General features: G+C 39.7%; 1 protein-coding gene across 1 annotated transcript in view; it reads right to left on the minus strand.

Moving 5' to 3' along the window:
- LOC126375406 (neurobeachin) overlaps positions 1–14,710 on the minus strand; it is a gene marked incomplete at its 3' end in the record, with an annotated part of 592,334 nt that overhangs the window by 307,561 nt on the left and 270,063 nt on the right. Inside the window, exons 6-8 of the mRNA XM_050022313.1 lie at positions 11,525–11,646; positions 8,704–8,829; positions 7,677–7,797 (exon numbers count right to left, since the gene is read on the minus strand). Of these exons, the coding sequence (XP_049878270.1) occupies positions 7,677–7,797; positions 8,704–8,829; positions 11,525–11,646 (369 nt within the window). The remainder of the gene's footprint in view (positions 1–7,676; positions 7,798–8,703; positions 8,830–11,524; positions 11,647–14,710) is intronic.

The following is a 14,710-nucleotide window of genomic DNA, read 5'->3' on the forward strand; positions in this document are numbered from 1 at the left end:
CCGTGTCTTCGATAATCATTGAGATCGTCACACCATCCTTTACTATTCTATACAGGGTGTTAGTGACATCGTAACGAATACTAAGGAGGATGATTCAGCTCATCATTCTGAGTTAATATCAAGAGGATTTGTCCGTCGCAAAATTCATGTTACTTTTTGCGTTTCGGTAAATTATTTTCAGTTCTATACTTTTGCGATGTCAACAGAGAATCATGGTCTGAATTATACTTCGTGCTTCGTTCTCGAGATTAGTAACCTGTAAGATGATAAGCTTGAACACAATGTAGTAACGCATAGTGACACCATTCATTGCACACATAGTTGAAAGCATATAGAAAAAAAAATAATAACAAAAGTAATTCTTTTTTTTTTTTTTTTTTTAAAGGGTAGTCTTATATTGTCTGCCCCACTCGGATAGTCTCCGCGCGCTTCATTCGCTTTTGTGTGCTCCGCCATTCTGCACGGTTCAAATAATTGACCTATAATTCGAGAAAAAACTCTTAGAATACAATAGTTTTACTAGCTAATAATGTCCAAAAGACACAGTGAGGATATTGGTGACGTGAATCACATTAACAAACGTCTAAAAACATTAGAACGCATGATAATGCGTTCACGAAGACCTCGTGCTCGAGTTATTGAATCATCATCGTCGGAAGCGTCGTCACGGGAACCATCGCCTACTTCGAAGAACCTACAAGGTATTTAGTACAAACTTACATAATTTTCGTCAACTTCGATATTTAAATTTTTATTATGTACGGCTTCGTCAGACACTTTAGGTGTTTATCTCGCCACTGCATAAAACAAGGTCAAGGTCAAAACATGACCAACAATCTACCTGTTCTAAATTCAAATTTCGTTACGGCACAATCGGCAATCGGATAACTCTTTGGGAGTTTTTCCACCGCCACAACGTGCTCAGATTCAAATATATAATTATATATTATATAAGTACCTAGATACTTATAACCACATACCTACTATGCTCAATCGGTTGACTCTCTGGGAGTCCTCCACGAGTACGGTATAGGTATAGATATTTAGGCACCTTTTTTGTTCACACGAATAATTCCTCAGGAATTAAAATATGTTTGCGTGTTTTTCTATGGGAAATACACCTTACATTAATTTTCGGGTACAGAGACGTCTGTGGGACTATCTCGTAATCTCGGATTTTGCTGACGTATGATTCTGTGGGAGTCATACCACCCCCTAGTTACGACGCGTATCTTTATACGTGTATAATTTTGTCATCTAGGCGAAGAAAATCAGCGCGACCGGACGGCGTTGATCGTCACTCTACACGGACCCAACTCTGATGTCGAACCGGGACCGTCCTACGCGGTGGCTGAGAGGACCGCGACCGCCACTGCCGTCGCCGCCGCCGTGGATGAAGCTCGGGCTACCACGAGTACCCCACCTGCTGCAGAGAACGTCCTCGACAGCGCATTGTTAGAGATTCTCGGCGATGACCCCTCTGCAACCATACAATATGGACCGGATATACATAAGGACCTAGCATCCCGTTTCGAACACCTTGCGACAAATGGGTAGATAAAAATGTTCGGAAGGAACTGGTCGACAAATATCCTATTCCGGGTAACTGCGGCCTCATCGGCGCGCCTATACTCAACGCCGAAATCAAAGCTGCTCTGCCCGATAGTATGTACAAGAGAGATAAGGCTATTGAAGCCCGGCAGAAACAACTCGCCACGGCTATTACAGTCCTTGGGGCCGCAATGACTGACCACATAAGTAGTGTCAAAAATAAGGATCACGAACTCATTAAGAAATTGATGGACACTGCTCGCCTATTATGCGACATCCAATATGCAGAATCCATCACTAGACGAAACTTCGCAATGTTTTCCCTTAAAAAGGATCTAAAAGAAAACTTAAGTACTTCCAAAGTGGATAAATATCTCTTCGGAGAAAACTTAACCGATACCTTGAAAGCGGCTAAGGCAGTAAACAAATCGGGCGCCGAGCTTAAGGTGATAAACAAGGTGGGGAAAAAATCTGCTGTTCAAACGCAGAAACCTCAGGAAAACAAAGGTTTAAACTGGAAAGCTCCAGCACCGCAGCAGCAGCGCAGGCCGACGGGTGCCGGGGCTCAGAAGAACCGCGTGCCTGCCACGACGACGTGGGCGAACCGCACGCGCGCCGCCGCCTCCAGGCCGTCGTCGCCGCCGCGCCGCCGCCGCTAGACCCGGTACTGTACGCTGGACAACTAGCACAGTTTTACTCGCAGTGGTCACTTATCACTTCCGACCATAATATTTTGAATATAATTCAAGGTTATAAAATTATCTTTGCCCGACCAGTCGTGCAACATTATGTACAACCGATCCCAAACTACTCTAGCAGTGAAATGCAATGCTTTGAAGAGGCTATTAATAGCCTACTAGGTATCGGCGCCATTTCAGCATGCGAACACTGCGAAGGACAATTTATATCTAGTGTTTTCCTGCGCCCAAAACCTAATGGTCAAATGCGCTTTATATTAAACTTAAAGAACTTGAATAAGTTTATTGACACAAGTCATTTTAAGCTAGAGGATATTCGTACATCAATTAAACTAATGTCACAGGACTGTTTTATGGCCACTGTCGACCTAAAGGACGCCTATTTCTTAATAAAAATTCACGAAGATTCTCGTAAATACTTGAGATTTATGTGGAACAATAAACTTTATGAGTTTAATGTACTACCATTCGGGTTGAACACGGCGCCTTACATCTTTACTAAGTTAATGAAGCCTGTAATCAGTCTACTTAGAGCAGCTGGACATATTTCCACAATATACCTTGACGATATTCAATTGTTAGGAAGATCATATCTTGAATGCTCTTACAACGTGAACTCAACTATTAATCTACTTACCGCTCTTGGTTTTATAATCAATAGGGAAAAAAGTCAGTTGACCCCTTCAAAATCATGTAAATTTTTAGGCTTCATCTTGGATTCACATACTATGCAAATAACTTTGCCCCCCGAAAAGAAAACACATATCAAAGCAGAGTTACAAAAAATAATAAACATTACTAGGTGTAAAATTAGAAAATTTGCTCAACTTATAGGACTTCTTGTGTCTGCGTGTCCCGCAGTGGAATATGGAATGTTATATACAAAACAGTTAGAACGGTGTAAGTATTTAAACTTACAACCTCATGATGACTATGACAGGTATATGAAAATCCCGGAAAACATACTTTCGGACTTTCAATGGTGGCTACGTGCTATAGAGAGCCCTGCGCACCGTATTCGAGACGACTGTTACGCGGTTGAAATATTTTCTGACGCCTCAACTACGGGGTGGGGCGCGGCCTGCGGGGGTGACACCGCGAATGGGCCTTGGTCACAGTCGGAGCGCGGGATGCACATTAACTATCTCGAACTGTTAGCTGCTTACTTTGCGATTAAAATTTTTGCAAAACATTTAGAAAATTGTCAAGTTTTAATTCGCATAGACAACGCTACTGCGCTATCCTACATTAACCGCATGGGCGGGATTCAATTCCCACATCTCACTGACATTGCTAGACAGATCTGGCAATGGTGTGAACATAGGAAAATCTTTATAAAGGCTTCATATGTCCCATCTAAAGAAAACATCGTAGCTGACACTGAATCCCGACGTCCACATCCAGACATAGAATGGGAGGTAGAAAACTCTACTTTTGACCAGTTAGTTTCACAGTTTGGTTCCCCAGACATCGACCTGTTCGCCAGTAGACTGAACAAGAAATGTGAAAAGTACGTATCTTGGCACAGGGACCCTGACGCCTTCGCTATCGATGCATATACGATAAGCTGGAAGAATCTATATTTTTATGCCTTCCCACCGGTTTCGATGATACTTAAAACACTGCGCAAGATTATCGCCGACAAAGCGACCGGTATCATGATCGTCCCGTTGTGGCCCACACAACCTTGGTACCCAATTTTCCGCAGTCTTTTGACGTCCCATATTTTTGAGTTCAGTTCAAATGACTATGTAATCGTTTCTCATTCCAGCAGGAGGAACATTCACTCGAACCTTACCCTGGCTGCCGGAATATTATCCGGGCAGCACTATTGCGACGGTCCGTACCAGCCTCGGCAGTAGATATAATGATTAGTTCTTTAGCTGATTCATCTTTTAAACAGTACAACACCTATATTAATAAATGGTATGATTTTTGTAAACAAAATAACACACCTTTATACGATGCATCAATATTTAAAGTCATGGAGTTCCTTACTGATTTATATAATAGTGGCAATCAATATGGTTCGTTAAATTGCTGTAGAGCAGCCTTGTCCTTAATTTTAGGACCCAATATATCGACGGATTATCGTATTCAAAGGTTCTTCAAAGGTGTGTTTAGGCTAAGACCTACTATTCCCAAGTACGATATCACTTGGGACACTGGGTGCGTGCTAGATTACCTGGCTCTCTTGTACCCTAACGAGGCCATATCAATGGAAAAACTTGCAAAAAAATGTGTAACATTACTGGCACTGGTTACCGCCCATAGGGTACAAACCCTGTGGAAAATAAATATTTATAACATTAAGATGTTTCCAGATAAGATTGTTATCAAAATTTCAGATCTCATCAAAACTTCGAAAGTCGGTACGAATAATCCAGTCCTTACCTTACCTTTCTTTCTGCAAAAACCTGGGATTTGCCCAGCCAAGTCATTAATTAGCTACATAAATAGAACGGCCTCAATTAGAGAGTCAGATTACCTTTTTATCAGTTTTAAGCGGCCTCATAAAGCCGTCACCACACAAACACTCAGTCGTTGGATTAAGTCTACACTGAAAGATTCTGGTGTGGATGTGTCAATCTTTTCAGCACATAGCACGCGCCACGCTGCCACATCCCAGGCATACAGCGCAGGGGTTAGCATTGACCAGATTCGAAAAACTGCTAGTTGGAGTCAAAACTCCACCACGTTTGGAAAATTCTACAATAGAACCATCATGACCACAAACGAGGCAGAGTTGGCTCGTGCTATATTAAATAATAATTTGTAATTTTATTTAGTTTGTAATCATCTAGACACATTATAATAATAAGTACTAGACAATTATACATTTCATCTACACTTCGTTATAGTTTTCTTTACTGCGATATTTCCCGAACCTGCTCTCAACATCTACATTGTGTTCAAGCTTATCATCTTACAGGTTACTAATCTCGAGAACGAAGCACGAAGTATAATTAACGGTTAAACGAACTTACCTGTAAGTGAAGTTCTATCGTAATTATACGAGTGCTTCGTTCGAAGAGATTAGTAACCCCCGCCCGCCCTAGACCCCAAATCTGTTCTGCAAATATCGCAAACAGAGCCCTAAACTAATGAAGCGCGCGGAGACTATCCGAGTGGGGCAGACAATATAAGACTACCCTTTAAAAAAAAAAAAAAAAAAAGAATTACTTTTGTTATTATTTTTTTTTCTATATGCTTTCAACTATGTGTGCAATGAATGGTGTCACTATGCGTTACTACATTGTGTTCAAGCTTATCATCTTACAGGTTACTAATCTCTTCGAACGAAGCACTCGTATAATTACGATAGAACTTCACTTACAGGTAAGTTCGTTTAACCGTTAATTATCCCTCAAACTTTTCGTTACGATGTCACTAACACCGTGTGTATGTACAATAAGAACCTTACCAACTTTAATGAACGCTACACTATGTTCTCTCAAAATTCGTTACGATGTCACTAACACCCTGTATAGTATATTCTGTATTATTCTTTATTCTATGACACTATACAGTTCCAAGGGTTGTTATTCGTATTAATGAAAGGCATGCGTAGCCACGTTCGTTGCATATTCATGTCCGAACATGCGCCGAGAGCTTTCCTAGTCATACCGAATAATCACTATGTGTGAACAGCCCTCTAAAATGTACCAGGGTATAATGGATGGAAATAGTTTGTGTGCAGTGAAAATTGAGTCGTGCATGTTAACAGTGTTTCGGCATGTTTGTTTAGGACAACGTATTATTTTGGAAAGGGATCATATTATTTTTGTTACTGGTTAGTGCAAAGCAAAGTATGATTCGTTGTAAGAGGAAGTTATAGCATAAGATAATGAATAATACCTACTACGTATAGAACGGTAAATCTCCGCCCGCACAAATCCGTATCGGGCGCCGACCACTTCCCTTCTGTGTCTTACTTTTGCCTTAGAAATCCGCTAAAGAGTAAGGGAGAGAGCATGCAGACTGCGTCTCACTCGCACTTACAGGTTAAGCGGCACAATAAATGGATCGAAATGGATTACATTTAAAAGAAGCTCGTAAATATAAATCATTAGGTTCAGCATATTCATACATAATACAAGAGTAAAAAAACGCCACAAAAACCTCCCATCTTAAGCCATGAATATTATGCTAAAAAATCACTACTTACTACAATGAATGTCAATTTCCATGATGATAAATTGACAAGAATGATCGATGTGGTTTTAATACAAAATCATATTACAAGAGCTCCATGAATCAAGCGAACGTTTTATTTTTTTGGCCCTCCAAATAGCTTTTATAGTATCGGTTATCATACCTCTTCATTTTTATGTCGGCCGCGTACCAACGAGGGAGTTTTGCATGTATTACTGATAATAAATTGCTACTAACGACACGTACGTGACGAGTGGTATTCGGCGGGGTGTTCGTCGTAGATAACTGAATATATTACGCTAAGCCTCCGTTCAGTTATGAATGCCTGGTACCGCTGGATTAAGCCGGTGCATTAACAGCTTAAAACTAGTTGCGATAGAACACTAAGGATACGCCCAATAAAGGTTAATGTCGTAAACCCGAGCTCACTTAGCTTAAATTTTCATTATTAGGGTCCATGCCCAACTCAGCTGGAAAATTTGATAGATTAATTTAAATTAGCGAAGAGCTTTATTTACATAGCGGTACATAATCGGTTAGATACGACCGAACAATTTCGAGGATCCAAATAAACTTTACTCGTTTCAAGTTATGGCGGCATTATTGTCGTTAAATCTGTACACATAGTCTGTCTACTGACTGACAGCTTTCGTCATACTTATCACAAACAAAATATTACGATAGTGCCCAAATGTTAAAACTCAACGAATAAATAGGTAAGATTTTATACGCATTGGTGACTTCAACTTCACAACACTTAAATATTTTTTTTTTTAAACTATTTCAGAGATATAAAATAAAAAAATGTTTTATAGATAACTTTATAAGCTTTCTTTATAACTATTAAACTATACATAAGTAACCTTCCGAGTGCTTTTCATTTGGAAAGTTTATCTTATATTATAATATGTTTTTATATTATATTGTGTACTTAGTTTTGCAAGAATATAACGTTAGATCATCACGAAGAGATCGCTATTAAATCAAAATCCAGAGCAGGTTTTTACCCCACCGATGCGCACGAAATGATTCGTATATCATTCCTTATAATGGCTAAGAAACGGCTAAGAATGGAATGCAGAAACTAAAGTGAATAGACAAAAAAGAAAAAAAAAAAACAGAAAGCATAAAAAAAGAAAAACTGTACTGTACTTGTTTGTTTTATTAAGAAAGCATTTATCGCCTTAGGCCACACCCCACCATCACTGAATGAGATTAGCGTCAAAGCCAAAACTTCTTTCAATAAAAAAATATACAAGAAGTGCTACTCACATCATTGGTAGAGACAAACCAGGCCATCTCAGTGCTGGAAGCCAACTGTCCGTTGACAAGGCATTTGATCTCACTCTTCGTCCACCTGTTGTAGATGTACACCACTGCTATGGCATACCACCTGCACAACAACAAATATTGGTTTAAAACAGAAATTTGAGAAATTGGTAGCGTGTCTAGGTACGTACACCACATGACATATTGACATATTAAGAAGGCTATATAGGTATGTAAAAGCAGAATATCCAGGACTGTCGTTGAAATTGCAATTGCTTCATTATCGACTTATCCAACTTTGTACATAGAATCGATTGTGAAGAACTGGCAATATGAAATCAGAAGTCAGAATCATTTATTCAATGTAATTATCATGGATAAACTTGTTGAAAGTCAATGCAACATTTTTGAATTTACGTCTTTTCGTAAGGTGTTATGAACGAATATTGGGGGAGATGTTTCAGACCATGATACTGGATTAATATCAAGTGGATTTTTTTAAATTATTTTCAATTCTATACTTTTGCGATAGATTATTCCACTTGATATTAACTCAGAATAATGACCTGAATCATCCCTCCCAGTACTCGTTACGATGTCACTTACACCCCGTACAAGAACTAATTTAACTAGTAAGTTTTAATTTTAATACACACTTCCTCTCTTCCCTTCAACGTTGCTGTGCCTTACAGGGTCCATGTTATAGTTCCTGTGCCTATGTAACACCGCATTATACTACATGGAATGCAATAAATAATTGAGAATTGAACAAACTGGTAGCCATACGAGTACGTATGGGTGTTAGTGACACCGTAACTAATACTGAGGGGGATGATTCAGACTATGATTCTGAGTTGATATAAGGTAAAATTTCTTGTCGGATTTTTTTGTGTTACTATTGAATTTTACCGATATAGCATCGGTATATTTATCAAGGGTTGAAAGTTGTACAACATTTATCGACAGTTATAGCTGATCACAGCTTTGTTCCAGAAGTATACCGTATTGAAGTCTGTATTGTATTGCTCACCTCCTGGGCTGGAACTCGTACTTGACGCAGTGCTGGAAGCCCTTGCCTCGCACCTTCATCGAGGTGAGCACCAGGCAGTTGCCCACGAAGTGAGCCGTATACCCCACACCCTTGCTGGTCTTGAAGCTGCACGGAATAAATGGTTACTATTAGTATTCATTAAGGTATGAGCCGTGGTAGCCCAGTTGGTAGAACGCTGGCCTTTCACTTTGAGGTCGCAGGTTCGAATCCAGCACAGGCCTAAACCGATGATTATATCGAATTTGTTTTCGAATTCACGTTTGGGTCATAAATGATTATCACGTGCTCAGGGAAAACATCGTGAGGATATTTGGATTATATATAGAATTATGTTGACCAATATTGCTTCTCTTTATTTTGATCAGAATAATAATGAGTGAAAGATGTAATTGTGCGTGGTTGTAATAAAAAGGGTGATCATTTATACCCGAAAACAAATGCATCTGTCTATTATCCATTAAGTTAAAAGGTAAAATCTTTACAGCGCCACCTATATTGTTTTTGAGGAAAATAGCCTGGAAAGTCCATCCTCCCAACGCGTTTCCCACACCTCATTACTTCATGAACCGCTAACTTTTAGATCCCAAGCTAAAGTTTAATGACATAAACACTTTAAAAGGCAAAACAATGTTGAAAATTCACGTTTATACAAGAGCTTTTAAAATACACTCAACATGAACAGGGCTTTTTGCATTTAAAATAACACTTAAGAGGAATTTAAATATAAGTTTAATGGTAACTTGCTGGCCGAGATGGTGTTTTTCTTCATCCATGAAGTATTTAGCAGTTAATATGCCGTGTAGGATGAGGCTGTTAGTTTTGGGTGAATTCTTATGCTTTTACAGTATGCTTGCTACACGGATGTTATTAACTTTTTAAGTGACTTCTTATCGTGTGGGTTGTGAGGTGGAATACCAACCTCATCAACTCTGTGTCAGGGTTATTATTGAACCGCCAGACCCTGACATGGCTCACGTATCGACTACATACTTACATCAGTAAGTAGTAACCGGGACCAACAGCTTAACGTGCCTTCCGAAGCACGGATCATCTTACTTTCTAACAATCAGGTGATTAGCCTGTAATGTCTTAACCAAATTAGGGATTACAAAGTGATTTTTGTGACATGTCCACACCGGGTTTCGAACCCGGGGCCAACAACCATGAGCCTAACATTCAACCACTGGACTACGGAGGCCGTCTCTGGCTATTTAGAAACTTAACATACATAACATAGGAGTGCAATAATAATAAATTAAATAAACTTTTACTTAAACACCTTAAGCGGCAATAAGCTGTTGGTCCCGGCTATTAGCCGTAAAAAAAAAAAACACCGCCACAAACCCACAGTGGAGCAGCGTGGTGGAGTATGCTCCATCCCCCCTCCGGTTGATTGAGGGGAGGCTTGTGCTCAGCAGTGGGATGTATATAGATTGTTTATACTTTTATGTTTATGTTAAACATCTTATTGGAGAGATATTCTAATTCAAGTGTGTTAGGATCGAAGCAAATGGAATTCCACAGTTTCTGCTTACCCCGGTGGGAAATAGGCGAGAGTTTATGAATGTGTATTCGAAAGATAACATCCTAGTCTTAGCAAAGTTTTTATTATGTATTTAGTTAGCCTAATTATAAAGCGTTCGTTAAACAGTTGGCCCCGGCTATTAACCGTAAATAGCTCCACCAACCCGCAATGGAGCAGCGTGGTGGAGTATGCTCCATACCGCCACCGGTAGATTGAGGGGAGGCCTGTGCTCAACAGTGGGACGTATATAGGCTGTATATGTATGTATGTCTTTATATTGAAATAAACATTAATTCTATTCTACTATTCTAAATTATATGGGATTATGTCAGTCCATTACAGTCGATTGTTTGATTGCAATTTGACTAAGGCCCCTGAAGCAATGAAGGAATAGGTCGTATTTCTCTTCAGCTTGTGTATTCTGTACCAGGCAAGCAGAACCGTGACGCTCGGCACAATGCGTATTAGGAAAACAGAGCACAGCGACACGTCCAAACCATCGGAGTCGAAAACCGACACATCTGCTTTATTAATTAGGCGAATGTTTCCACGAATGGACACAAACAATCCACTTTGCAGTCAATTTGCGCTAAAAGCCGAAACACGAAACATTTTTGCTCATTGTATTCGACCTTTGACTGGACGGAACAACTTTCAATTATATTTGAGTGCCGCGAGCATGTTTTAAGAGATGACGGTATGGTTATGAGCTCCTAGTATTGCGACGCTCAAAATACAATGTAATCTGGGGGTTAAAATAGTCACATTGAATCAATTCATATAATTGCAATGCGCACTTACTTTTATGTGCGCAAAATGTCAAATTGCAACATTACTTTCTTAGATGAATTGTTTTGATTTTTGGCGTCAGATTATAATTGAGTGCCGGAAACATGTTTCATGAGATATTGAACTGAGTTAAAGAGACTTTAATTGTTATTGCAGGCATAAAATAACACCGTACTGAAGGTGGACTGAAGGCCAAATGTCAAGAATAGGACTTGTAGTTTGGTTTAGGACATTGCAGGCTGATCACCCGATTGTCTGTCTCGGCTACTATTTACTTAAGTAAGTATTTAGTAGTTACGTAAACCATAACAGTGGCCTTTGGCGGCTCAATAATAAATAACCCAGAAACCGAAGTTGATGCCGTTGGTCAATGACCTCAAAAGTCAAGAAATAAGCGCAATATTACAAATAGTTTTCATATAAGAAATACAACTGGATCAACAGATGATTACCAGGAGCACATGAAATTAGAAGACTCATTCTTACCAGTATAGATAGGGCTTCTCCCGCTCGATGTTGACGGAGTTGATAGGGTCCAGCCGGAACCATGTGGTGAATGTGAACCCATTCTCGTACGGCCACCGCGCTAGTGGAGGCAGGACCACCGCCTGGTGATAAGGAAAAAAAAATTAAAAAGAAGATAATAATAATTACTTTGACTACAAATCACTGAAGGCATAGGTAGGATTTCTTTACACGTATATAACACTTATGAAAAAATATAATAACGCTAAATTCTTAACCAAAAACCAAAGAGATTTAGTAACAAAGGAGCCTTGAAAATAAACTTAAAAAATACATTAAAGACTTTTGTAACAAATGGATCGTAAGTAATGTTTAAGAATATCGACCATTAAACCGAGACACAGGTAGATAGACTAAGCCTTGTAAAAGACAGCGCCCTCTGGTTCATACCCAAACTGTCTGGAAACATAAAACGCCTCGAATCCAGGCAAGTGGCGGGCGGGCAGTAAAAAGTTATTTTATGCTCGGAGGATCCGGAATCCCTCTGAGGGCTCAGAACCTCCCGATAAAATCTACATACGACACTTTATCGCACTCACAATGATAAAGAGTCCTGTTAAAGTATTTGTTACTGGACGGAAGTGAATTTGTTGCAAAAGAGGTAAGTCTTCTTTCTTTGAAGCAATCTTAGAAGAGAGGAAGGGGAAGACCAAGAAGAGCTTGACAAATCAAAAGCGAAGGCCAACGTCGTGTCTTATAAAAAAGTCAAAGATTTGCCTTTGACAGACAAAAAAATAGTAGAACAATAAAATATACCATAAGATTTAAATGTGAATAATATGAAATGTACCTACACTTATGATGTATTGGGTGAAATATAAATAAAGGATTTTTATATTTAAGGAAGGCCTTCATACAAAAACACCATGTTTGCTTATTTCGGAACAGAACCAGTCGTACGCGAGTCAGACTCGCACTTGGTCGGTTTTTATCGTGACTCATTACAATGACTACACTAACTACACGAAACTACAGTTTTGCTTCCCTGCACGACAACCGCGCCGCGCGCTGTGCGAATTATATTAAGCGCTTCGACCAATAGCCGTTTGACGTCTACATAGATAGCATTCGTATCGTTCATTGGTCTAAGCGCTCTTTATAATTCGCGCGGTTGTCCTGCAGACCCGGCTGGGCGGAAATGATACCCATGTAATGATTTGATACATAAATTTAAGGCGTTCAGAGAGGCTTCGATAGGAATTAGTAAAGGCCTTGTACGGTCACGAGTACTAATATGTATGTGTACACTTTGAAACCATGTCACATTAACTTTTTTGACAATTTAAACCGTAAGCCTCATTAAATATCAAATATGATAGTGCGACAGGGTTCTAAAGTGGGTACATGATATTGTTCATGACTGTATGTCTATTTGTCATATATAATAATAAGAAGAGTTTCATCAAGGTAAAAAGAAAAGTCTTAGTTCAGTGAACTAATCACGAACTTCCTCTTTGAACGAACTTACTTTGTCTAATTTGCAAAGTACTCGTACTAGCGAAAAAGGATCGCTTGATTCTACAAAAGATCGTTCGTCTATTTGTACATAGTTATGATGTGGATTTAGGGATGGAGAATTCTTCCTTAAAAATCGATATATCGTCACTAATATTATTAATACTACTTAACACTAGTAGCTATAACACAAACGTCTATTCTCTTCTTCTATCGTGTGGGTTGTGAGGTGGATTACCAACCAAAGGTCCCTGACATGACTCATGTAACGACTACGTACATACTAACGGCTGAACGTGCCTTCCGAAGCACGGATCGTGTTACTTTCGGACAATCAGGTGATCAGCCTGTAATGAATGTCCTAATCAAACTAGGGATCACAAAGAGATTTTTGTGATATGTCCCCACCGGGATTCGAACCCTGGACCTCCGGACCGTGAGCCCAACGCTCAACCACTGGACCACGGAAGCCGCTACTACGTCTATTTTTCGTCGGGGTAGGAAACTGTACTTTTCAAATACAGGATCCATTAAAATTGCTTTACACAAATATATTATCTACTAATAGAATAAAACCAAAATTGAGTACAGAATAGTCACACACAAGCCAAAGTTCTTTCTACTCAATTAAGTAGTATTGGAATGTGATTATAAATGCAATAATAGGTGCTTTCATAATCACTCAAGAGAATGTATGGGAGAAATAAAGAAAAAATTCTCGTGAAAGTTACATACAATTTAAACAAAACAAACTTTTCCCACCGCACACGCAAGTTTTCGTAACGGCCACAGAGACAATCTTAAATCCGTATCCAAGCAAAGAGGAAGCTTTGATAAATAACGTGTATCCTAGTACCAGGCAAACAGCGGCAAGACAGAGCCGGGAAGCGTCAGTCCGCCGTCAGATCGCCCGGATAAGCGCGACAGAGAGAAATGGACTCGCCCGAGGCGGGCCAGCGATAAATAAGGAAAAAACGGACGCACAGATAGCCCAGTATGTCACGCGGATTACGCCCGGCCCGTATTTGAATAAGAATTGCCAATAAGGAGAGGAAGGCCGCTTAAACGATGCCTCTAAACCTCTGGCCGCCTGGTATCGATCTGTTTAAGTTGAGGTTTTAGCGGCCAGAGTTGAGGACGGGATAAGAGGTTTTGTTTATTGGAAGCGATTGGAAACTTTCGAGAGTCACTTAGTTTATTGAAACGCGATATCCGAGTATTTTGGTAACGGCGAGATTCGGAGCTCTTGCTCTTATTCTTACTTAATAGAGTTGATAGAAAATTTGGAACGTGGCGACGTTGATGAGGTCATCGACCGCCGGTCCATTATAATATCTCGTATTTAATACTAAACATTAGTCAGATTAAAGCATGGTTTTAAAACAATGAGAGGCCTCTTTTGATAAATGGGAATGGCGGAATTTTTGGCAAAAAAGAAGTAATTTTTAAGAAGCGGCGAGATTTCGAAGGATTCTTATTGAGTTGATTTAATTAGTACAATATAAAAGTGGTCGGGTGTTGTGTAATAATTGGTCGGAGAGGTCGAGAACTGAGGTCTTGGTCCCCGCCTTGTCCCCCCGTTTAGGCCCCTGGGCCCCTCGCGGGTAATAACGCAGTCCTGGCGACGATGAAAATTTGCGACCATACACTTTTCACAGAGATTTATTCCACTCGCTAAAGCGGTAGAGATAC

The sequence above is a fragment of the Pectinophora gossypiella genome, chromosome 19, assembly GCF_024362695.1.
Source record: "Pectinophora gossypiella chromosome 19, ilPecGoss1.1, whole genome shotgun sequence".
In the NCBI taxonomy this organism is placed as follows: domain Eukaryota; kingdom Metazoa; phylum Arthropoda; class Insecta; order Lepidoptera; family Gelechiidae; genus Pectinophora; species Pectinophora gossypiella.